Source organism: Biomphalaria glabrata, chromosome 1 (assembly GCF_947242115.1).
Source record: "Biomphalaria glabrata chromosome 1, xgBioGlab47.1, whole genome shotgun sequence".
NCBI lineage: Eukaryota > Metazoa > Mollusca > Gastropoda > Planorbidae > Biomphalaria > Biomphalaria glabrata.
The window spans coordinates 73,843,010-73,867,470 of NC_074711.1; the positions used below are offsets into that span (position 1 = coordinate 73,843,010).

The following is a 24,461-nucleotide window of genomic DNA, read 5'->3' on the forward strand; positions in this document are numbered from 1 at the left end:
CTAACGGCACCGGGGGGGGGGGGGGGGGATCTAAGTAAGTCCTAGAAATATTGAACATTTTTGCCTAAGTAGTTTAAATAACATCTTGTTTGATCACACTGAAGATTTTCAATTCTTTTGTTATCAAAGATATCCAATGTCTTGGTCTGGTCTCCTGTTACTTAATTAGTGGGCCTAGTTACCGGTACCGGTATATACAAAAAATATGCCATATTACAACAGCGGGTCATCTGATTGCATTACATCATGTGCCATATTATTTAGAAACACTAACTGGTCATACTCATTGCATATTTGCCTCTGTAAGCCTTGTATTAAATTCTGTATGATTCATTAGAAGATGTTTTGACAATTAACATTTGTACAATTTTAAAACAAAGAATAATGAGATTACATGAATACAATCTGGAAATGGTGATCATCCCTGGACTTGACCATGTTATGATATTCTGTGCTACTCCCAAGAAAGTAAAATAATCACATAAAACATTAATTATGATTAATGCAATGAAAATAAGTAATCGTGAGTTTATTTTGCTATCAATGTTTTGATTTAGGCCCCTACACCTAGTCTAACAGGGATTTAATAATGTATGTATCATTTGTTTCAGCACCTAGCTTCAACTCTATGTTTACGTCTAACAGGGATTTAATAATGTATGTATCATTTGTTTCAGTACCTAGCTTCAACTCTATGTTTACGTCTAACAGGGATATAAAAGATTAATGTGGATGGGAAAAGATAATTTTATTTTGAATACATTTCTTTTGGATAAAAAGATTCGATGGTCGGCCTACAGAAACTGAATTATTACGAACACTGCTTAAATTTGTATACATGGTATAATATTCAAGGGGCCTTATCAATTTTCTTTTAAGAAAAATTGTATATACTATATTATTTCCCTTGCAAGTACATTATGCCCCCCCCCCCCTTCCCTCTTTCTACGCTCAAATTCTTTCCCCACTTCCTCTCCACCCACTAACCTTGACTACACGAACGTTGTGTTTCGGTCGACGTTCTTTCCCGAAGGTCGTGCTCCTTACCCAAACCGCCCCGCAAATGGATTGTCTCTTCGCCAATCAGCTTGCAATATTCTCAATCCAAGAGATATGATTGGCTGGCCTGATAGGCAGGTCTGCGCCAGTGCCTAGCCTAGTGTACCATTGAAAAATGAACACAGGGAACCTCTGAAGAAAATGCCTTGCTTTGGATGTTGATTTAACAAGATCAGCAAAGCGTACGGGAATATCACCCTGGTTAACAGACGCCATAAAAAAAAAAGCATTTTTTTTGTTTGTTTTGTTTTTTAAATATAACCCTTTTCGATTACAATTATATTTCACATAAGGGATTACATACTAGATGCATGACGCCCTACTATAGATCTAGAGTCTAAGTTATATACATGTATATTTCCTTCAAAACGTTGAAATGTAATACAGAAAATGATAATGAAATAAAGTATTAGTTTAATGAATACCACCCAAATCAGGTCATCATCATATTTCAATGTGTTTGTGTTAGAGCTTGACTCTTTATGTCGAAAAAAAAAATAGAATAGCAATGTATGGAAGAATGAATGAATGAATAGCTATATTATTTGTTTAGTTTAAGATTTATGATTACACAGATCTATTTTACATTCCTGCCCGTGGTGTAAGAGAGAAAGAAGCCGCTCAGGCAACATGCGTGTGTGTGTGTGTGCAACTCCACGTCCCCTGACACCACCACCACCCCTCCGAAAAAAAAAAGTGGCCTTGTCCGCCGTGCCAAATTTTTCCCCCGGTCTGTGTTATAGGCCTGTGCTACGAACCCAACCAGTGCTAAGCGTTCTGTGTTTTATTTTTAGCAAGACTTTCACCTCGAGTTTTTGCCCCTCCCCATAATACTTTACACTTTTTATCGTGTTGCACACTGCATTATTGATTTGTGATACATCCATGTGTTGTTCTTTCACTTTGTGATATATTGTGTGTGTGTGTGTGATTATTTTTCCTTTTTTGCACGACGGTTAAATTCAAAAGGGAATACTGTGTTAATACATTATAAAGCGAAATGGATTGCTACGCTCCAGCGATCTAAATCAGGAGGTTGTCACTGTGTTAGTAGATTTAGTATATTATTATAAAATCTAGTAGATTCAGTCTCGTATAATTTGTTCTGTTGGTTGGATATTCAGCCGATATTCTTCTTAAGTTCTTGTCTTGATTAGTAAAAAAAAAAAAAAATGGAGAAAATATTAGATCTATAGATCTATCTCTTATCTAGATTGTTAGATCTTCTTCAGAATTAGATTTAGATCTAGATTTTTTTGTGTCTTCTGTGCCTTGGAATATTGTGTTTATGTGTGTTTTCAGTATTCGAAGTAGTCTACTAGACATAAAAAGTAGTCTAGTCTCACGGTTCATTCTTAGTGGAAAGGGTGAATATCGTCCATGTCAAGACAACTTAGTGATGGAACCTGGTATCCTGTTGTTCCAGAATCTTTAACAGAGGTAGGCCTAATTTAAATTTTTACCCTGCATAATAAACTTCTGACTACTCAACTACTCTAAGATATATATATATATATAATATATATAAATTCGTATTCAAGTCTAATTGTCTAATCAAATCTAGAGATCTAGATACAAGATCTAGATGTAGATTCTATATTTATAAGTAGATTTAGATCTATATAAATTGATATTACTAACAAAATTGTGGGTATTGTAAAAAAACAACAACAACATTGATTATTAATTAGATCTAGAATCCACATTTAAAATAATAAAATGCCCACGTTCAAAAGATATAGATTCTAGAATCTACACCTAAACCTGTAAATGATCTAGACTCCATCTAGATCATTCTATATTTATATCAATAGTAGATCTAGAATCTAGATACTACATCTAGACTCTAGTTGCCTAATTGCTAATACTAATACGTTAATTTAAAGAGATTTTAGTAGATTTAGTATATTTTAATGGAACACTGACATTATTACATTAAACTAGATTCTATATCTATATCTCTAGATTCTAGATCTAGTAATGTATACTAGGTGACTAGTGACTAGTCTATATTTAAATAAAAAGTATAAGTAGAGGTCTACAAGTACAATCAATTTAAAACATTTTTTAAATTCCAGCCAGAAGTGACAATGATTTATTTTGTGCACTGCGTTATAACTTTCCATATAAGATTAAGAATTAAGATCTATATTTAGATCAAGCTATAGACTTAGGCAGTATAATTAGTTAAATCCGTTTTTTGCCAAACTTCGAAAAGGAAATGAATCTGTAGATTGGTGTAGATATAATTTTCAATATGAATAGATATAAGTCTAAGGAAAGTCATCTAAATACCCCCGCATTATCAGATGTATCAGCGTCTTAAACAATTAATGAAGTTATCGATTTATGGTAAACCTGGCATTTAAATCCCGTTTTCGTGTATATTTACTACTTCTATGGTAATTGCATTTATATAAGGACTTCAGATCCACATTCTTAAAACAGCTAGACACGTTTTTGATTCCATTTTTGAGAATAAACTTGGGTGTCCTAATAACTTTGACTTTGATCTTGGTTGAGTTTGTTTTTTCTCGAGTGTGAAGAGAATGTCTTTTAAGGAAGTTGTTTTGTGAATAATAAGTAACCATAAGAAAGGTCCTTATTGTAAACAGGCGCAGAAGACGAAAAGAAAACTGGAATAAACCGCCTTCGGACAACGGCTTTGTCTGCATGAGATGCGGAAAAATATGCAGTCGCAAATGCTTCTAGTTCACTTGTAATAGTTTTTTTTATTTATTTATTTAATAAGAATGATTTATTTGACCTTATATAATATAATATAATTTGAAGGAAAAAAATTGAATTTGTCATTGTAAAACAATACACATTAACTACCTTCCCCCTCCCCTCTGTTTCTAGAGAACGCGGTCTATGTTTTTATAGTGCTGACTGTTCTGAAAGGATTGGCGTCTCCTTTTTTTAAATTTTTAATGTTTAAAATAAGTTCTAAGAATCTTATTAGGATAACATGTACAATTGTGTTGGAACAACTTAATGCTCTGACGCTGACATAATTACAATTATATTCAGTCTAAAGCACATTTTGAAGTCACCGTTGCTGTGCAGTGAAGAAATGGAGATAGTACCTTGGGCATATTGAAAACTAATAGCACTCATGTCACACGATATAAATTAGGGAGTTTAGACACAAAAAGACTGTGTACAGTTCAATTATCGCGAGAAACTAAAGGGGATACTTTAGTAATCCTAGTCAGTAATCAAACCACACGTAGGCCAAATATTATATATGCAGCTTTGTGGTAATTAGAAAACACCATCTCGCCCCTCCTCCAATAGCTGAACATTTGCCAGTTGGTGAACCAGAAAGGCATACATGCATTTTTATCCCTACTCGTTACGTAAAACGCCAGAAGCGAAGGATATTCACTTAATCTGTCATTTGAGAAATAGCGCTTGGCGGTGACATTTATTTAATTCCCAGGACCCCCCCCCCTCCTTTTGACAGTACTGTATATTTAAACACACACGCATATATAAAGACAACAAGAAACCATTTATTGCTACAAGTTTAGCAGTCTGTCATATTACTCCTCCCAAGTGTCAATACCTCGGTACTGAGATACTAATACACTCGCTTTCTCCTATTCTCTACTCTTTTCTTTCTCTCTCTCTCTCATTGCTTTCTCCCTTCCCCTCCCTCCAACCACGTTTCACCATCACCACCTCACCTCTCACCCGGCAACTATCTCGTGCCACTCGGTTCAGCCAATCTCCTAGAGCTCCTTACCCGCCCCTACTCATCTGTTCTTCTTTCCACCTCCTTCCGCCCTCCCCACCTCCCTTTTTTCCCCCTCGACTTCCGTGTGTTAGGCAAGTCTCCTCTTTGTGCTAGCCTCAGCGTGTGTATGAATAAGGGAGGGCGCTTTTTTTTTTAAAGGAGGAGAGAAGCAACGGATGGAGAGATAGGCAGAGCATGAGAAAGAAAGACCAGACGCTGAATAAGCGATGTACAATAATGGAGAGAGAGAGAGAGAGAGAGATTTCATGTGTCATGCGTTTGTTTATTTGTCAAAGATAGAGGTAGAGGCTAGAAGAATAAGAGCAGAGGAATAAAATAATGACAAATCTCCTCGTGAAAAAGAAAATAAATAGACCAACATTAGAAAGAAAACATGACAAGCGTTTAACATCTTCCCCCCCCCCCAAAAAAAAAAAAAAAAAAAACATCGCCAGTTCTAAACTTCTGCACATGCCAAAAACATTTTTTTTTTGTTAACAGTCTTTCTGACATCATTCTTAATAGTGGTGGAATTAATGTCGGTATTTTTGCATTATCATTACTTTATCTGCTGACCCCCCCCCCCCCCCCCCCCCCCGTTATCTTGTGCGTTCGTGTGCTGGCTCAGACTGACAGGCTCTGGGTTGGGCAAATGTAAGGTGATGGTGGGTCAGCTTGGCCTATGGACATTGATTTTTCTGAGGAGCCAAGGATGTGTGAGGGCATTCGTTTATGTTTTTGGTGGTTTTAGGAGGCGTGCGGAGGAGGGGGGGGGAAGTTGCCATGTTGGAACCCTTGATTGAAACGGTAATAATGGCAATCTTTTAAGAAGTGGGAAAGAAATTGAAAATCTGTCCAACGTTATAAAACATCGTAATTGGAAATGTAAAGGCTGATTAATATAGGGATGCTAATTTCAGTAATTAGTTTATAAAAAATAATAAACAGACCTGTAAATAGCATATATCATGCACGCGATTACATCATAGACTGGCTATTCATTATTAAAAAAAAATGTGATCTATTTTTTTCATTCATAGTATTTAGACCATTTGGTTCTAGATATAACATTTAAAAAAATCGATTAATTTTTCTCATATATTTGCTAATGATAGCCTCGTGAAACGTGGCTCACAGAAACAAATGACCTTTACATCATCCGCCCTATAGGGGTACTTTTTTATTACATATTATTTTCTTATTTATGTTAAAATTTCAGCTTTTATATTTTAAAGTTTTTTTTTTAAATTTCATTTGAATGGCTAATAGAGTGCTTGGGCTGCGAAACATAATTGATCTACCATCTCTACTTTCTGAACAGGTGGACTCTTCTGTTCAATAGTCTCAATATGGGGGGGGGGGGCATACATTTTGGACACGGGTGTCTCCGCGGTTTCATTGTGCACTGTGAGTTTGAGGGGAGGGGGGTCAGGATAGCAGCTCGTTTGGCTATCACCACCGTGTTTCAACCAAAAGTCTTCGAGCTGCCTTTGCCACTCTTCTACCAGACAGCCTCGTAATGCTTTAGTCTTGAAACCGGATAATATATTGTAATAACTTATGTGAGGCAACTCAACGATACATAGACGTTTATTGACACGACATCACAGGTACACAAAACAACATCTATCTTAGGCACAGTCTCTCCATATTGGCTCTCAACTTGGGCCGAAATCGTTCTCTTCTCTTCCTAATGTTGACATCCTTTCCAGTCTATTCTATAACAGTGCTCACCTCTGTACTAGCCTGGATGGCGGTGCGCATGGCAGAGTTATAACAATATTGTGTGATTTTTATCATAAAAAAACAACAACACTGTAGTGCTTGTCTTTTTTTCTTTATTTGACAGAACTTAAAGGTGAACCACTTTATGACAGGGGCACGATGATGTATTCGTGATACACATGAACTTGAATGGAGGGGTAGGCAACAGTCAATCCCTTGAATCGTTTTCCCATTTCATTGTATTTCTCATGGCTCCCTAATGGCAGTCGGTTTGGTTCTAATATGTACGGTTCAGATCAAGTTGACAGTTTGTCACTTGCTTTTTATTGGTTCCAGTCTCGGTACTTAACGTAAACTTTGATTGTAACTTGACTCCTGCTTGGTGTGACATTGTCTCGTCTTCCACACACATTCCCGCCTTCCCCTCCCTTCATAGAAATATTAGATTCTATTCTGTTCATATCAAATTTTACACGAACGCTGCTGAATTTTTTTTAAAAAAAGGAAATACATGGACATTGACATTAACATCTTGTTGTTCAAAACTTGCTAACACGAAGAGGACACCGATTTGTTTTAAAACATGGTCTCTTTAAAGAACCTCTTTTATACTCTTCTTTAACGAACATGACAAGAATTTACTAATTAAACACCTTCAACGAGACTTGTTTTTATTTCATCAGTTTAGATTGTATTCACTAGGAGATTAAACAGTGTTTTTAGAGCAGAGGTTCTCAAACCTTTTGACCAGTGGAGCCCTTGAAATAATCAAAACTTGCCCTAAGTAAAAATGTTACATAAATGCATATTATACAAAATATACAATACTATATAATATATATAATACAAGTAATAATTAATAGTGTTCACCAAAGAAGTGATTCAAGTTATTTCAAGGTTTACAAGTCAAGATAGAATGCGGTACAGCGGTTTGGTTGTCTAACGCTGACTATAAAATAGGAATCTGTTGGTTTTTTTTTTTTGTAATCAGAATGTGTGGTCTCCTTGTTCAGGCATTGGTTCAAGTTCCTTGTTTGTAGATATTTCAAAAAAAAAAAAGCTGCTCCTGTAAACAGTATTAGTATGGATTCATCTGTGATTGGGAACTGAGTTTGTTCACGCGCTAAAGGGTTAAATCATATCTTTGGTTTAGTTTGTCATAGAATATTAAACGGTAGTTAGTGGTGAGTTGATCATTATTCAAGACTTTTGTAGAAAAAAAAATTATATATGATTGTTAGCTTTCTGCGAAGCCCTCTATGTTCGTCTTTCGGACCCCTAGGGGTCCGCGTACTACAGTTTGAGAATCACGGGGCTAGAGTTCTTAGGCCCCGGTAGTTGTATGTGTGTAACTTTTCTATATAATTAAAGACACTCCTGCCAATTCAGCGCATGTTTAATGCGATTAACTTATCCAGCAATACCGTTTAGAGACGGGGGGGGGGGGGGGGAGGCGGTGGTGGTGGAGTTAAACAGTTTCTATTAAAAGGGAAACTCCGATGGTTTTGACAATTTTTGATATAATATGTGTTTTGATTTACAGATAATGAATATATTATTCTTTTTTTTATTTGCAATAATAAATTAGTAATTGATGTTTTTCTGACGTAATTTTCCTGCGCATTCAAAACAGTCAGACTTTCACCGGGTTTCTATGTTACGTCACATTAGCCTACTATATTAATCTATTGACTTATTGTATAACGGGAGATCATACAGCAAAGTTAACATTCTCGTAAAAGAAATATATTTTTGTCTATGCAGTTAGATCTAGGATCTTGTAAGCAAAGAAAAAATGCGTATTAAAAGTAGATTTACTTGCTTGACTAACCACGGCAGTGTGTATTTGCTTGCCTGACCACTCAACACACAACAAACACTATCGCTTGGTTGTCTTGTCACGACCGACTACACGTAGTCTAGACTAGCCTTACACTGACCAGTTTTTTTCGAATCAGTCAGACACACGATCTACTTACTTCTTGGGATAGAGAGAGGCTTAGATGAAAATGTTACTTTTTTTCTTGAGTTGCTTATCCTAATGCCTTTAGATCTACCTATACATGTATATATAACTGTACTATAGCTCTGGAATAGGCCGCCACTAAGCACAAGAGCCTGTAAGAATGAAGCGATACGATTGGTTAAATCTAGTTTCCTTTTCAGTATTGTTGATGGATGTGACGTATGCCTAACCTAAAAACAAAATCTCAAAGAACCCCGTTTTTTTTTTTTTTTAAGATGTCAAGAATTTACTGTCTAATTTACTAATTATAAATGTTTCTTAGCATGTAAATAAAAAATGGTAAAATGTTTACTATTTCAACTTTTTACGCAGAATTCAAATATGTCAATAAATCAAATTTGAAAAACCATCTGAGTTTCCCTTTAAATGTTTCTTTTTCTTTTTTTTTTTCAGACATCTGAGATGTCCCAAACACGTGCTCTGCTGCGACTGCTTCCTTCGATTTAGCACCTTTGATTATTTATGCTGGGCTCAACAGCACTTCGTCACACTCATGTAGAAGCCCTTCGCATCTCCACGGCACTCATTGCTGCTGGTGCCTCAATCCATTAGACACAAAAGATGATGAGCAGCAACAACGTGGCTCATGTTTCCTCGGTGGATAAGGGCCTCAAGATGAAAATCAAGCGCACAAAAGGTACTAGCAAAGTGGAATCCAAGCACGAAGTGGTCAAATCAGACTCTCCTTCTAAAACACCAACAGTATTATCTTCTGCTGGTAAACTCGTCATCGGCGCGTCAACTACTACGACGCCGATATCCTCCGCGCCAGCCACGCCTGGCATTCCAGCCATCAGCACTCCACCACAAATGTCAGCGAGTTCCGCTGTCTCTGCGTCTCCGTCGTTACTGATATTAGCCTCACAGACACCCACCTCATTGCCCCCGCCCATGTCATCCACGTCATCATCAGCATCCACCCCAGCCACCTCGCACTGTACGCTGTCGGTGTCGAACCCGACTGTGGCTCTGCTCAAAACCAACCCAGTGGGTGCACCGAGCGACGGCAGCATCTGCTCTAAATCACCCCTGAAGACGCTTCCCGCAGGATCGGGAATCCCCGACGGCAAAGACGGAAAATCGCCTAAATCCAAGGCAGCATATAGTAAAAAGATGAAAGAGAATAAAGGCAAATCAGACATGCAACAATCACAGGGTACGTTCCAGAGCTCCGGAATGAGCCAATGCCCTGCTTCCGATACACGAACTTCAGTTGGCACGGGAGCTTCTCAAGCATTCACATCCGTCGCCTCCTCAACCTTTCCCGTGAACTCAGGGCCTCCCAACCCGGTTCTAACGTCAGAGCCCAGACCAGGTGATACCGTGCACGTGAAAAGGGAAACTCCTGTGCACGACCCGTATGAATTCAACGCCAAGGTAGAGGATAAGATAGAACTGCCGCCTAAAAAGTTGAAGCTCGAAAAGGTAAAAAAAAAAAAAATTGTTTTTAGCGAATTGCTACTGGGTTTATATATGACTTATTAATCTAATGACACACCAACAGCAGGGTATTGTATTTGTTTGGTAATACTTTATAGCCTATTGTTGTGGGTCCCCGCGTAGTTACTTTATTTTAACTACATGGCCTCCTAGTCTCCAGGCCGAGTTGAAACCAAGCCCACACCCCCACTTCTTTAGAATTGTCTCTAGATCTCTTTTTTTTTTTTTCCATTTTATTTCAAGATAAGATTTTTAAAAAAGTTTATTGTGTAATCTAGGATGGTAAATGAAGGATTTAAGTACAAAACGTGGGGGGGGGGGGGGGCATACATTTGGGAATAGTTGATGTCAAAATATCTGGGGTGGAAAGAAGCGCGGATTTTTTCCCCCCAAACGTAGCAGATTTTTCGTTCTTCTATTGATTTTGCTTATAAAAAAAATGTGGGCGTAAACATCTAACTTTGAGCCTGGGGACGTTGTAATAGGATTCGAAATAATTATTTGTACTCCAGGAATGTGTATTTCAATCAAACAACACTTGATAGTGAACCGGGTCTTCAATCAAACAACACTTACTAGTGAACCGGGTGTATGTGCAGTGGTATGGCAGTACATGCGCATTTCTTATCATATAATCGTGTGTGTACATACTTGTGTCAATAAAGAAACGCGACAGTGGCGTGACAAGAGGTCTTCGTGTAATTGTTAGCTGTGCCTGTCATTGTGTTTTTATCTGCTGATATAGGACACAAAGTCGCCCCCCCCCCCCCACACACACACACACACGTGCGGTTAGTGTGTGATGTGTACATCTAACCAATCAGGGCATAACGTCTGTGCACATAGTTTAACTTCAATATATAGATCTACCATGGAAGCACGCACACTTCACGACTGTTTTCCCAGATCTAGGCTGAATACATGACACGATAAAAAAAAAAGGGGGGGGGAGGGGAGCACGTTTGAAGATTAAATGTCACAGTTTCGTAAATGGATCTGCTGCTATGGGAGGCAGGGGCAACTCAATCCTTGTGAAATGATGACTTGATTGATAGACAACCCCTTTGAACCCACCCCCAGCACGTGTCCCTTGCTTTATCTGCCTCATGTCTTTGAGATCTATATTTTCTTGGTCAGAGACCATCCTTTAGCCCACCGTGCCTCTCCTTGCCCATGTCTTTGAGATCTATATTTTCTTGGTCAGAGACCATCCTTTAGCCCACCGTGCCTCTCCTTGCCCATGTCTTTGAGATCTATATTTTCTTGGTCAGAGACCATCCTTTAGCCCACCGTGCCTCTCCTTGCCCATGTTTTTGAGATCTATATTTTCTTGGTCAGAGACCATCCTTTAGCCCACCGTGCCTCTCCTTGCCCATGTCTTTGAGATCTATATTTTCTTGGTCAGAGACCATCCTTTAGCCCACCGTGCCTCTCCTTGCCCATGTCTTTGAGATCTATATTTTCTTGGTCAGAGACCATCCTTTAGCCCACCGTGCCTCTCCTTGCCCATGTCTTTGAGATCTATAGTTTCTTGGTCAGAGACCATCCTTTAGCCCACCGTGCCTCTCCTTGCCCATGTCTTTGAGATCTATATTTTCTTGGTCAGAGACCATCCTTTAGCCCACCGTGCCTCTCCTTGCCCATGTCTTTGAGATCTATATTTTCTTGGTCAGAGACCATCCTTTAGCCCACCGTGCCTCTCCTTGCCCATGTCTTTGAGATCTATATTTTCTTGGTCAGAGACCATCCTTTAGCCCACCGTGCCTCTCCTTGCCCATGTCTTTGAGATCTATATTTTCTTGGTCAGAGACCATCCTTTAGCCCACCGTGCCTCTCCTTGCCCATGTCTTTGAGATCTATAGTTTCTTGGTCAGAGACCATCCTTTAGCCCACCGTGCCTCTCCTTGCCCATGTCTTTGAGATCTATAGTTTCTTGGTCAGAGACCATCCTTTAGCCCACCGTGCCTCTCCTTGCCCATGTCTTTGAGATCTATATTTTCTTGGTCAGAGACCATCCTTTAGCCCACCGTGCCTCTCCTTGCCCATGTCTTTGAGATCTATATTTTCTTGGTCAGAGACCATCCTTTAGCCCACCGTGCCTCTCCTTGCCCATGTCTTTGAGATCTATATTTTCTTGGTCAGAGACCATCCTTTAGCCCACCGTGCCTCTCCTTGCCCATGTCTTTGAGATCTATAGTTTCTTGGTCAGAGACCATCCTTTAGCCCACCGTGCCTCTCCTTGCCCATGTCTTTGAGATCTATATTTTCTTGGTCAGAGACCATCCTTTAGCCCACCGTGCCTCTCCTTGCTCATGTCTTTGAGATCTATAGTTTCTTGGTCAGAGACCATCCTTTAGCCCACCGTGCCTCTCCTTGCCCATGTCTTTGAGATCTATATTTTCTTGGTCAGAGACCATCCTTTAGCCCACCGTGCCTCTCCTTGACCATGTCTTTGAGATCTATATTTTCTTGGTCAGAGACCATCCTTTAGCCCACCGTGCCTCTCCTTGCCCATGTCTATTTCTACCTCCTTCTGTCATTGTGCTGCACAGTTTAAACCGATTCTTCGCCATGATAATCGTTGAATACGCATACATTGTGTATCGCTGTAACGAATACATTCTGCCCGGGAATAGCTTACATATCTGGGACCTGACCAGGTGGGGGAATGAAAAAAAAACCAACACATTTTGGCAATTAGGGACAAAGCTTTCAATGGTGTATGTAGAGTAAGGGTTTGGGGTGGAGTGGGAGTAAATATATTAATTAAAAATCTTCGTTACAATTGTCTTTGAGATATTATCCTGGCCTTAAGTTTGCATAACGCTGGTTTTACACCAAATTTTTGTGAAAAAAAAAACAGCTTTACTGAGATCTCCATAAGAACGAAAAACATAATGTTAGTATGAAAAATAAAATGACACTTTAATTTGCCTTTGTATTTAAAAAAAAATTATGTTAACGCTTTACTGAATTGCAACAATTTAACAATTTTTAAAAAATTTAACAATTTTCTTTATTTCGCCACAAAGCACAATGCTACAAATGCAGCCATTACAAATAATAAAAATATACACGTAATCAAGATGAAACTAAATGAAAAGTAATAATAATAAAATTAAATTGGTAATATAAATTATATTACTAATGATCAACAATACCGCAACAATCAGTTCATGCGATTCATAAACAGTGAAATGGTTATCTAGCACTTCATTACAATCCAAGCCATCAACATAGCAACACAATACGAGAGCTAAGAAAGGCTGCCAACAATAGACATAGTCTAGATCCAGTTGGCGTTTGTATTGTTTACATATATGTATATATATCAGCGAGTTGGCACCTAAGCTAGTCTTTAAATCGTTTCCGTGGTTTGCATGATAAAGTTGTTAGTACCTTTGTTTCAGAATATTAACATAGCACTGCAGAGGATAGGTACTTTTAATTCACTCTATAACTCTATAACAAATGGTGTTGTGGCTTTTTCTTCATTATTAGTAAGGACCATACTGTTGTTTCAAACGTTTTGTTTCATAAAGGATTTCGTGCCAATGAAAGATTTGGCTTTACATGTCTCTACGAGTCACGTGGTTAGTGGGCGGAGAGGTACAGACTGATAGCGATGTAGCGTTTAATGTCATTACACTCAACTCAGTGACGACTTTTTACACGTGACTTTGTATTAATATTCGTTGTTTAAAGGTCTTCCCAAAAGTAATAAAAGAGTATCTATCGTGTCATATTAACAAATGCCTTTAACCATATTTGCGTTTCGAAACACCTGCTTGTTAGAGCTGTTTAATATTGACTATTGACCAAATCTAGTTTTGTATCTATAGAGTACTCATGTTTGTTTGTTTGTTTTTAATATTTATTTTTTAATTCTTCAGTTCTGGTAAACATTTCAAACATAATTAAATACTCCTTGAACACATTTTTTTTTTTTTACTAAGAGCCCATCTGCAATGAAGCAATGGGGTGCGGACAAACAGGTCGCAACGAGGTTTGAGTAGTCAGGTGTAACACTGCTGCCATCCTTAATGTGAAGAGTCGAGGACAATGCCATTAGTAGTACAATCATTACAGTGCAATGTGAGACACGGGAGTCTTTTCACTTCATGAACGTTGGGTATCTAGACTAGATCAATTCTTTGACGTATTCTTCCAAGTATGAGGTAGTTTTTACAAAGCTTATAGTAACTCACTCTGTCTGGTAAAAAGTTTGTACACGTTATTTCTATTACACTCATTCACGGATCAAGCTGAAATTTCGCACTATTATTTCTATTACCTGACAAAACAAGAATCAATTTTTTAAAATTAACCAATTAGTTAATTAACTATTGGTTATTAATTATTTTGTTTGGTGTCTCGATCAAGGGAAGAAATTGTACTTGACTGGTGTGTTGGTGGTTGGTATAAGTTTGAAATAAACACTAAACTATAAAACCTTCTATTTTCATAAGTAATTCCATGTCACAGTGGTTAGTGTATTGGTTTGATGAGGCTGAGGAGGATTTATGATTTAGCCCGCGAGTTCGAATTCAAGTCGTTCCACCCCCCCCCCTTTTTTTTTTTTTAAAAAGAAATGCATTTAAAAAGCAATCACCTACATACCTTCTTCTTTCTCTATCCCTTTCCATTTGGTCCAGACTAGTGACAGGATCATAGCGTATTGAGAAAGCTAAATAGGCCTACATGAAATTGCGCTAAACAAAAACTATTGCTAAAAATATTTGTAATGTTACACATTTATTACTGTTATTCTAGATTCAGATTTAATTGCATGCCTGATCTAAAATAATTGATACAGCTACGCTTAATGTTGTTGTTTTTTTTTTAACAAAAGAATTATTTTTTTTACGTATTTGGGATTTTCACGAAAAAACGTAAACGCAGTAACCTCCTCTTTGTTGACATGCCTATTTGTAAGATCCTGTGTTCATTCTTAGAGCAACTAAGTAGACTAACAGTAACAGGAGAAGGAGACAAATCAATATGGTGAAGTTACGGTGTAACATAAGGAAACCTAAAGAAAAGGTAAGAAAATATAAATAGGAAGAAATGTTTAAATACTTGGACAAATACATGGACGCCATATTGAAAGATAACTTGCCAACTAAATAACACACACACACACACACACACACATATATATATATATATATATATATATATATATATATATATATGTGTGTGTGTGTGTGTGTGTGAATACAAGCGAAAGTGAATGCCAATTTGATTGTACAGTGCAAAAATGTGCACACAATTTATCGTATATGATTTAAACAATGTATACGCTTATCAGCACTTCTTCTATTGTGTAAGTTGGCACACACCAAAATAGCCTATTTATACTTTTTTTTTTTTTTTTTTATAATAGTGATACACTATCTTCTGGATTGACCTAATGGCATTGTCCTCGATTCTGAAGATAAAGGATGAGTGCAGTGTTTCAGATAACTACCGAAGCCCAGTTGCGACCTTCATATTTTCCCGCATCTCGTGCAGACAAAGCCGTTGTCCCCCGCGGTCTAAGTTTTCTTTTCGTGTTCTGCGCCTGTCTTCAACAAGGGCATTCTTCGAGTCTCAAGAGAGCAAATATATATACATTCTATTACTTTTTTTTTATTCAGTAAAAGATTACATTGCCAAAAACACATAGGACATAACTGCAATTCAATTGTTTGGATTGTTTAAAAAAAACAAACAAAAAAACTTCGGTATAGAATAAAAAGTTATAAAATAGGTCGACACACTTTGCATTTCAAGCACAAACTGGTGAAAGCCCACTTATACTTTTTTATAGTCTTACGTAAGCTCACTTGACTATACAAATACTCTCCAATTTGATGCAGTGTGTGCTACAGTACGGTGTACGTTACGTTCTTTGTATTGAATGAGCCCGCGACGCAAACCTCAGACTCAATGCACTTGTCGGCCTACCCACTGTCAACATATTTTAACACACCATTGGATCAGTCACTAATACATTTGCACTAGTATTTTGGTGCAGGCTCAACAATAAAGGATGGACCCGACGATGCAGCCAATTTAAGTGATCCTCTCACCATGTCTGATGTGAACCGTAAAAACTTTTTTTAAAGGGGGGAAAGGGAGGAGGTAGAAAGTTTTAATTTTAACACGGCGTTCAGCCCACTTGAGTTTGTGGCAATCAAATGCCAACTAGGCGGCCCGTATCATGGTTTCACTTGTTTCCAAGTCTAAACAAAGAGACATTTTCTTTTAATTGCCTTCCCCCGCCACCAGCGTTACCACTTTACAGCGACTCCATCTCAATGGTGACTCGTCTCATCAGAGCTGCCGCTCTGTCATTCCCCCCCCCCCACACACACACTCATCCAGAGCGGCTGTCACTACACGGGCCATTTCTTTCAATACTTCAGCCATGCATCGAGGATAGAACGAGAGTAGAAATGTTCACACACACGCACATACGAAATAAATAATAAAAAATGTTGCTATGAAGACTAGTGATTGGTTGTAACATAAATATATTACTTACCTATTACCCCCCCCCCTTTTTTTTTTTTCCATTTTCCGACATCATTTGTTAATATTTTAATTTTTCTCCGTCGTGTCATCCCCCCTCCCATGGAAATCCAAAGATTGCTGATATATCTAGACAAAAACATTTTGCTGCTTATCCCTCGTTGGCTACAGAGTTGGGTATTAAAAGACTCTCACGTCTGCTTCCTCCACTCACACGCAGCACTCAGAATAATTAGATTAACTCCTGGGTGCTCCTAATCGCTGTTTACCCCCCTTCCCTAATTTTCCTTTTTACTACATCTGTACACCCCCCCCCCTCATCCCCCCTCCTTCCTTTCTTCGCCTCGTCGCTGTGGTTGGAGCACGTGTCAGTCGGTGTAAAGAAAAAAGGACTGACGAGGTTTTGTTTTGTGTATTGTCTCGCTTTCCGTCTGTCTCCCCCCCCCCCCCCGTGTTTCTTTAACGTTTACCCCCCCCCCCCATCATTTTCCTATTGTTTTCCCCTTACAAACCAGCATCGCGTCTATAGGACTAGGGAAGACGTATCAAAAAGACAGGTGAACACGTCTCGTCTGCTTACAAAGGGGGGGGGGGGGGGCGTAGGCTGCGTCAACAAAGAGAGAGCAACTCGTGTTGATCCAATAAAACGGAACATTTTTTTTTCAAACTAATTGATGTACATAATATTTATCCCCCCTTGCCGATGCATTTTTTTTTTTTTTTTACGCTTTTAAAAAACTGTGTAGTTTCCCCACCTTCCGTGTTCCCCTCGTTCTCAACGAACCAAGACTAATTTACAGTGTAGCCAGGCTTTGTATGTCTCACAGCGTTTACGTTTTTGTTACCTTCACGAGCCGGTGATTGTATGAAAGTTGAGTGTTAGAACTGAAAATAAAATCAATTTTTTTTTCTTTTTCTTTTGTTTTAGTTTTCATGAGCTCAAGTTTACTCAGTGCGGTCAGAAAAGGTTTTAACAAGCTTCTAGTTCCGGGCAATGCAAATGTCTGGGTTTTTTAATTTTAGTTGTATTGTTTTATGTTATGACCTTATTTCTGTACAGTTTACAGAAATTGATGATTTTTTTCATAACAGCTTTCATTTTTTTTTTACATTTTGTCTAATCATTAAAAATGTAATATAACATGAACGCAAGTATTTGTTCCATATCAGTAAAGTTCACCTTTCAGGCCTTGTGATCTATGTGGCAGATGATGTTAAGCTCATCTATTTTTATAGCCCACGGTTAACGAGGATGTCATGTGGCCAGCAACTCACGTCAGATACCCATCAGAGCTAGGTGGACACAGAAGCCCCTTAAAGATACCGATAGTAAAAATCCCAGTTTCAACCAGAATTCGAACCTGTTCGGAAGCTAAGCGCTTTACCACTCAGCCACCGCGCCTCCAATTTTGTTCCCTTATGCCAATCTTTATTTCCTTATCTATAAACAAATAACATTCCTGTTTAATTTTTTTAATTACAGATATTACTTTAGAAGAGAATAGGATTACTTCCTGACAATTTTTTTTTATATTGAAAGTAAAACAACAACAAAGAAATGAGTATCGACTTCCGAAAGCAAAACCAAGAAAATGATATTGTATTTTTAGCTGGGAAGAGCATAGAAATAGTTCAAAGCTTGAAGTACATTTGAACCGTGTTAGGCAATAAATTAAATTTTATTACACCACCAAAAATGGTCAACAAAATTAGAGCTACTAAGAAAAATGTCATCCTTTAATGTTAGCGAAAACGCTAAATATTTTACCATGCTCACATCTGCTGTATTTTAAGTTTCAACATCACTGCCTGAACATAAGAAATAAAAATATACTTTATAAAATTGTAACTGCTGCTAGTAAAGGTCATGGGCAATAAACAATCCGCACTTGGACACCTATTTGTGAGAAAAAAACATTAGCTAAGAAAGCTATAATTAAATTATTAATGAATTGATCTTTCTTCAAATTTAATCAAATGTGTTGTCATGCTGTACTAGCTTAGGTGCGAAATTTCAGCTGGGTAGGTGAATGAAAAGTCGTCCAAGGAAATGATTCCAATGTTTGACTATAACCAAAGTGTGAGCTAATGGGAAGACAAATACAAATTGTGTAAAGTTTCATTTAAGTCATGATCCTACTTTGAACATGACACGCTGGTTCATTTTTTGACTGAAATGTTAGTTAGGCCATCTTGTGTGTCATTCTATATGACTGTATGTGTGTATTGTATATGCTGAAACTAGCATATGAAGTGTTAAGGACACCTTTTATTCTCCCGCTTGTGTGTGTGACTCCCTGGGGGAGGTTTGGGATCCTTGACATCATTGATCTCTATACACTCGGTTACTTCTTTTTTTTTTTGTTTATATAAAACCATTTCCAGCACAACAGTTTCTTGAACAGTTTTATTACCGTCTTGGCAAACGTATCCGTCATGTCTTCAACCCTCCCCCCCCCCCTCCTCCCGTTCTTAGATTAGTTTTCTGGCCACTTCATACCTTCTCTTCCCCCCTTCTACACAACTGACAACAACAGTGTGTGTGTGTGAATGGTTTTTTTTTTAACCGGGGGGGGGGGGGATAACATTTTGACTCGTTTGATGATAATACACACTATTGGCTAGCACGCCCCTTGTACACAAAGTTTGTATCATGGCTTCTTAGTCGTGGTGTGTGTGTGTGTTGTGTATCAGCACTGTCTGTGTTGTGTGTAGGTTATTTGTGTTCCTGGATGTGTAGATTTGTCCTACTGTTAACATATTATTGTGATTCGAGTGCCGATCAGTGCCAGGATATGAAGACTTTTCCCTTGTATTGGTTTATTGACTGGATAGCGCTCCGGTGGGATAGATTTGTTTGATCGAATGGAGCGTGTTCAATGGTAAAGCTTGTCTAGACACGTGGTCTTGTTGTGTTGTATTGATTGGCGTGTTTGTTGTCAAATCATCGATGGCTCGGATGTGAGGGTTATAGTTAGATTATGATGATTATCTAATTTTAGCACAACCGAACATCACGTGTGTAAATGCCTCGTGTATTCGTAACTTCGTGTGTACTGGCCTATTTAGAGACATTACATTAATAAAGTGTACAGTAAGAAAACATGTACTCCTGTACTCAATTCTTGATTTCGATTAGTAAAAAGACTAATTTTAATGAGTGATCCAACTCCCTTCTTGCGTGCTTATGTCACTTATGTATGTAGTTATACAACTAAATATAATCTTTTGCTATATCTAGATAGGTCTTTAATTTATCTTATGAATCACAGACGTTCCACTAACAACAACTAATAGTTTTTTTACCTACTGTCTCCATGTGTTGAGTTGTTGATGATAACTGGTTAACTGAATCAAGCTACACATTCTATTATCAAATGGTCTAATGGTACTGTGGGAAAAGAGTATTTGTATGAATTTATCCTGGTAGATTATGGAATAAGAAATGTGTAATCCTTGAGTCCTTTAGACTATATTTATTTTGTTATGTTTATATTTATTTGTAAGTTATGTCTTTAGTATTATGACTTGGTAGTTTTTCATCCTGGCGTCTCTTTACGTTTAATGACTTTATAACTTACGGTGTTGCTTTAGTTAATTGTATTCATTGTTAATAGTTTATTGTATTCATTTGTGACAAATCGCATGGCTCTATTATTGGATTTTTTTCTTGATGCCATTAATCTTTACAGTCAGGGCCGGTCCTACAGATTGCGGGGCCCTGTGGAAACGGATTGCGCGGGGCCCTTTTTGGGTTGTGATAAGGATAATAAGAGAAAATTAAGATTTTTTTTTAGAAAATAAATTCGTCTTTGAATTTTATTCACTTTTTACTAAATACAAAATCATTGTCAAATTAACTTTACGAGCCATCTATAGTAGATAGTAGTTTTCCAACAAAAACCTGATAAACATTCAGATCTTCCTTGTAGATTTACTATCGACTAGCAAACTATCGCTTTTTTTTTTTTAAGAGGTCGAGATAGATTTAGATCTATAGTCAAATGCCAGTGACTATTATTTTTGTTTTGTTAAAATTATTAGATGAATGTTGACAATGACTTTTTTTTTTTTTTGTAATTGCTGGTAGGATTGGCGTTAATGTCCATATTGAATGACACCCCGAATTGACAATTTTGTCTATTTTTAAGGAGATTTGCATCAATTATCTGAAGATTTTAATAATTTCAGATTTTCATGACTTTTTCGCATATTTTGCAATTTCATGAGAATTCCAGGAAGCTTTTAATGAGAAGTAAAAATGGTTTAATTTAATAATTTACACCTAGAATAGCGCGGGGCCCACTGCGGCCGCATAGGTTGAAGTGGCCTAAGACCGGCCCTGTTTAGAGTATACATTGGTGACAAACGTTCGATCTCTATTTTAACGTAGCCCTCCTCACAGCTGGCCATAGCATGGAGGACACTCAAAACGTATTTCAGTGTAAGCCAAAGTCAACACAGTGCGGAGGGAGCATATGGGATGGACCAATAGTTTTCTTCCACCAAAACATCAATTCATGATTTCCATCGATACAACGTGTTATTAGTGTTTAGTCACGAAAAGGGAACTACACGGTTGAACTCATAACTTTGCGTAAACTTTTCTTGTCACTTGGGATATGGTTTCTTTTTGGCGATTTTGAAGCTGTAAAAAAAAGCAATAGACCAAAGTGCACTAAAAAAGTAAAGCTCAAAACTATAAAGATAACCCGGAGTATTTTTATGATCATTAAAGAAAAAGGCATGACATGATACCCTTTATATGGCTTTGACAAAAGATGTCCATTACTATTAGACTTGAGCACATATTTCATAATGTTTATAATGTTGTTCTTTGTTTTAATGCCGACTCTTATTTAAAAGCGTCCTTACACTTTGCTCTACAACAAACAAAAAGAAGTGATTTTCAGCTGTCTGTGGACAGTATCGGCGACTGCTGTTCGTTTTAAAACAAACTGAGGCATTCACAGAATAGACAATCTCTAACTCGATGTTGATGCATGCACAGTATTGTTGAATATAGTGTGACATATAAGCTTATCACAAGATTTCTGTTGCCTTTCTACTAAACGTGTAATGCTGGTTTCTACTAAACGTGTAATGCTGGCCAAGTGACAGAATTGCCGTCGTGTCACGCGGGACTGCTCTAACAAGGTTGGCGTGTAGAGGCTTATGAACGTTGAAAGGCACACTGATTGCAAATTGACGTCAGGGATTAAACTATTATTGGTAGTCATCCTGCTAAACCCTTTGTGACCTCTCTCCATCGTTCCCCCACCCCCTTTACTGTTCTCCCTCTCCCTGCTGGCCTTCTCTGAAGGTGTATTCAAGTGTTTGCTTTTGATATTGATCAGTGGAATTTGGCACTCTGCATACATTTCTTCACTAAATTCTGTGTTAGTGTGACACATTGCCCTCAATTCTGTGTTAGTGTGACACATTGCCCTAAATTCTGTGTTAGTGTGACACATTGCCATCAATTCTGTGTTAGTGTGACACATTGCCCTAAATTCTGTGTTAGTGTGACACATTGCCCTCAATTCTGTGTTAGTGTGACACAATGCCCTAAATTCTGTGTTAGTGTGACACATTGCCCTAAATTCTGTGTTAGTGTGACACATTGCCCTAAATTCTGTGTTAGTGTGACACATTGCCCCAAATTCTGAGCTATGAACAACGTTTGTCACTTTCATGTCTGTGCTGGTAGTGACCGATCGGTTTGCAGGTGATGAATAGTTTTGTTGTGGCATCATTAGATTGCTCTGCTCAAATCTGTTGCAACAATTTATTTTTTTTTTACCTCCCTCCCTCCCCCCACCACCCAACACACATTCACCGTTACTGTCCAGTCAGCGGCCATCTAGCAACATTAGGCACATGTGTGGGTGCGATGTCTACAGGTCATCTGTACCCACTGTTACTGGAGCTAGTCATCTTGCTGGGTTATTGGATACTTTTAAATGTGTCTATGTTTAAATAAGTAACGCTTCCTACCACAATGAATCACACACATCATAAATGCCCAGCTCTCTTTGTTTTAAGACCTTGCTTAGTTTTCCCACGTGACTTAGTTCAAGATTTAGCATAGTTTAAAGATTTGAGCATATTTGTACCACGTGACTTCGATTCAAGATCTAGCATAGTTTAAAGATCTTGAAACTCTTGATCTTCATCATCGACAATGTCTCACCAATTGTATAATTTTTTGTCCGTTGATATTATAAGTCATTAACACGTAAGCCCATTAAGTCATTGGTCTCGTTCAAAAAAAGAAACGTTTTACAGACATGTATATTCATATAGTGTAAAGTCATATTAAAACATTGATTACAAACTAGATTACTTAAAAGAATAAAGACTTTTACCAAATGGTACTGTATCGAAGAAGGGGCAGCTCCAGCATGGGTGCTACGTGTTACTATCTGGTGACATTTAATATGTAGCAATAGATCTAGCCTCTAGAATTACAAAGGCGAAAGCCACACACTGGATTTATTAGGCGTACTTTAATTGCTGACCAAATGGTTACTCTTCAGTTTGTTCTAAGTTTGTATATAGTTGATCCAGCTGTACGCCGGTGTAGCGATTCAAAGAAGTTCATGTGATTCTACATTTGACTTTCGATTCTCTTTTTATTACACTTCACGAGACTTTATGTTTTAAAAATAATTTTCAATTAAAAAAAAACAATAACTTTTTATCTATTATATACATTACACACCGGCCACGCCCGTTGATTTATTACTTAAATTTATATTGTTTATTATGGCCTAAAATCCCCTCCTTTTTTAAAATTCATTAAAAGGGGCCCGTGAATTATTGGATGTAATACTGGAAGTAAACAGCCCGTTCTCTTTCCTTCCTTCTCTCTCTCTCTCTCTCTCTCTGGAACCTCTACGCATCATAATGTTCTCCGACATAGACTTTTAACTTGATTTGGAACGACCCACTTCGTAAGTCCCCCCCTTCCCCCTTTTTTTTTTCTCAAGAAGTACGCATGCTTTTGGCCCGTGAAATCTAGTATCACTTTCACTTATCCGTTTCCATTCTCACTCCCCCAGTCCTCCTGCCCACAACAAAAATGTTAGTCTTAGTCCTACGTACAATTGGCTTCTCAATTCAATATTTAATATAGCCTCTGTTTGCTTTTCGACCGTATTTTCAGCATTCTGCGAGTGAATTACCCTACGAACACACTTTACAGTTTTTTTAATTCTTTGTGTAACACCTTTATAGTTTGCATTTTGTATCCCCACCCCACCCAACCCCCGTTCTTTGATCTTAAGGCAAGAAGCAATGCACGATATTAGACACCTCCAATATTTCTTTAGACCTTCACAGTTTCATGGCCTTCAAGAAAAAAAAAAGTCAGTTTTCGAAGACCCCAATATTGAATGCCCCATTCCTCATATGACATTTATTTTGGCATGGTGACCTCTAAATAAAAGGAAATATCAATTTGGTTTTATTAAATGTAATTTATTTGAATGTAGAGAACCGGCAGTTCTACAAAGTTTTTTTTTTTTTTTGCTTTCTGTAAAAAAAAAAAAAGACTCTAGATCAGCGGTTCTCAACCTTTTAAGTTCGGTGACCCCTTTTTACAATCCCCCCCAATCTGCCCCCACTCACCCCCACACACAGAGCAATAGAAGAATTGACAAAAACAATCCATATTTTCGATGGTATTAGGCGACCCCTGGCAAATCGTCAATCGACCCTCCCAAGGGGGTCGCGACCCACAGGTTGAGAACCCCTGCTCTAGATCTATCTTCTTGATGCTATTAGGATTAGTTTTTAAATCTATTTAAAAGGAAGCGACAAAGACGTTTAAGGGATATTTAAAAATAAAAAAGTTGCCTTAGAGAAAAAGAACGAGTTTGCTTTACAAATACGGAATTTGTGAGATATTTTAAAAAAGTGCTTGACATATAAACTGCGGCCTTCTGGGGG

The 24,461-nt window shown here is 37.9% G+C and overlaps 1 protein-coding gene across 6 annotated transcripts in view; it reads left to right on the forward strand.

Annotated features, from left to right (window-relative positions):
• The first annotated feature begins 1,792 nt into the window (after positions 1-1,792).
• LOC106074050 (zinc finger protein 608-like) overlaps positions 1,793-24,461 on the forward strand; it is a 75,454-nt gene continuing 52,785 nt past the window's right edge. Inside the window, exons 1-3 of one of the 6 annotated variants that reach the window (XM_056013677.1) lie at positions 1,793-2,105; positions 2,362-2,499; positions 8,946-9,977. In XM_056013677.1, the coding sequence (XP_055869652.1) occupies positions 9,114-9,977 (864 nt within the window). In that variant the 5' untranslated portion in view covers positions 1,793-2,105; positions 2,362-2,499; positions 8,946-9,113. Of the gene's footprint in view, positions 2,500-8,945; positions 9,978-14,921; positions 15,036-19,157; positions 19,391-19,583; positions 19,603-24,461 lie in introns of those variants that run through there. The other 5 variants (XM_056013686.1, XM_056013693.1, XM_056013696.1 and 2 more) reach the window with 5 other exon arrangements.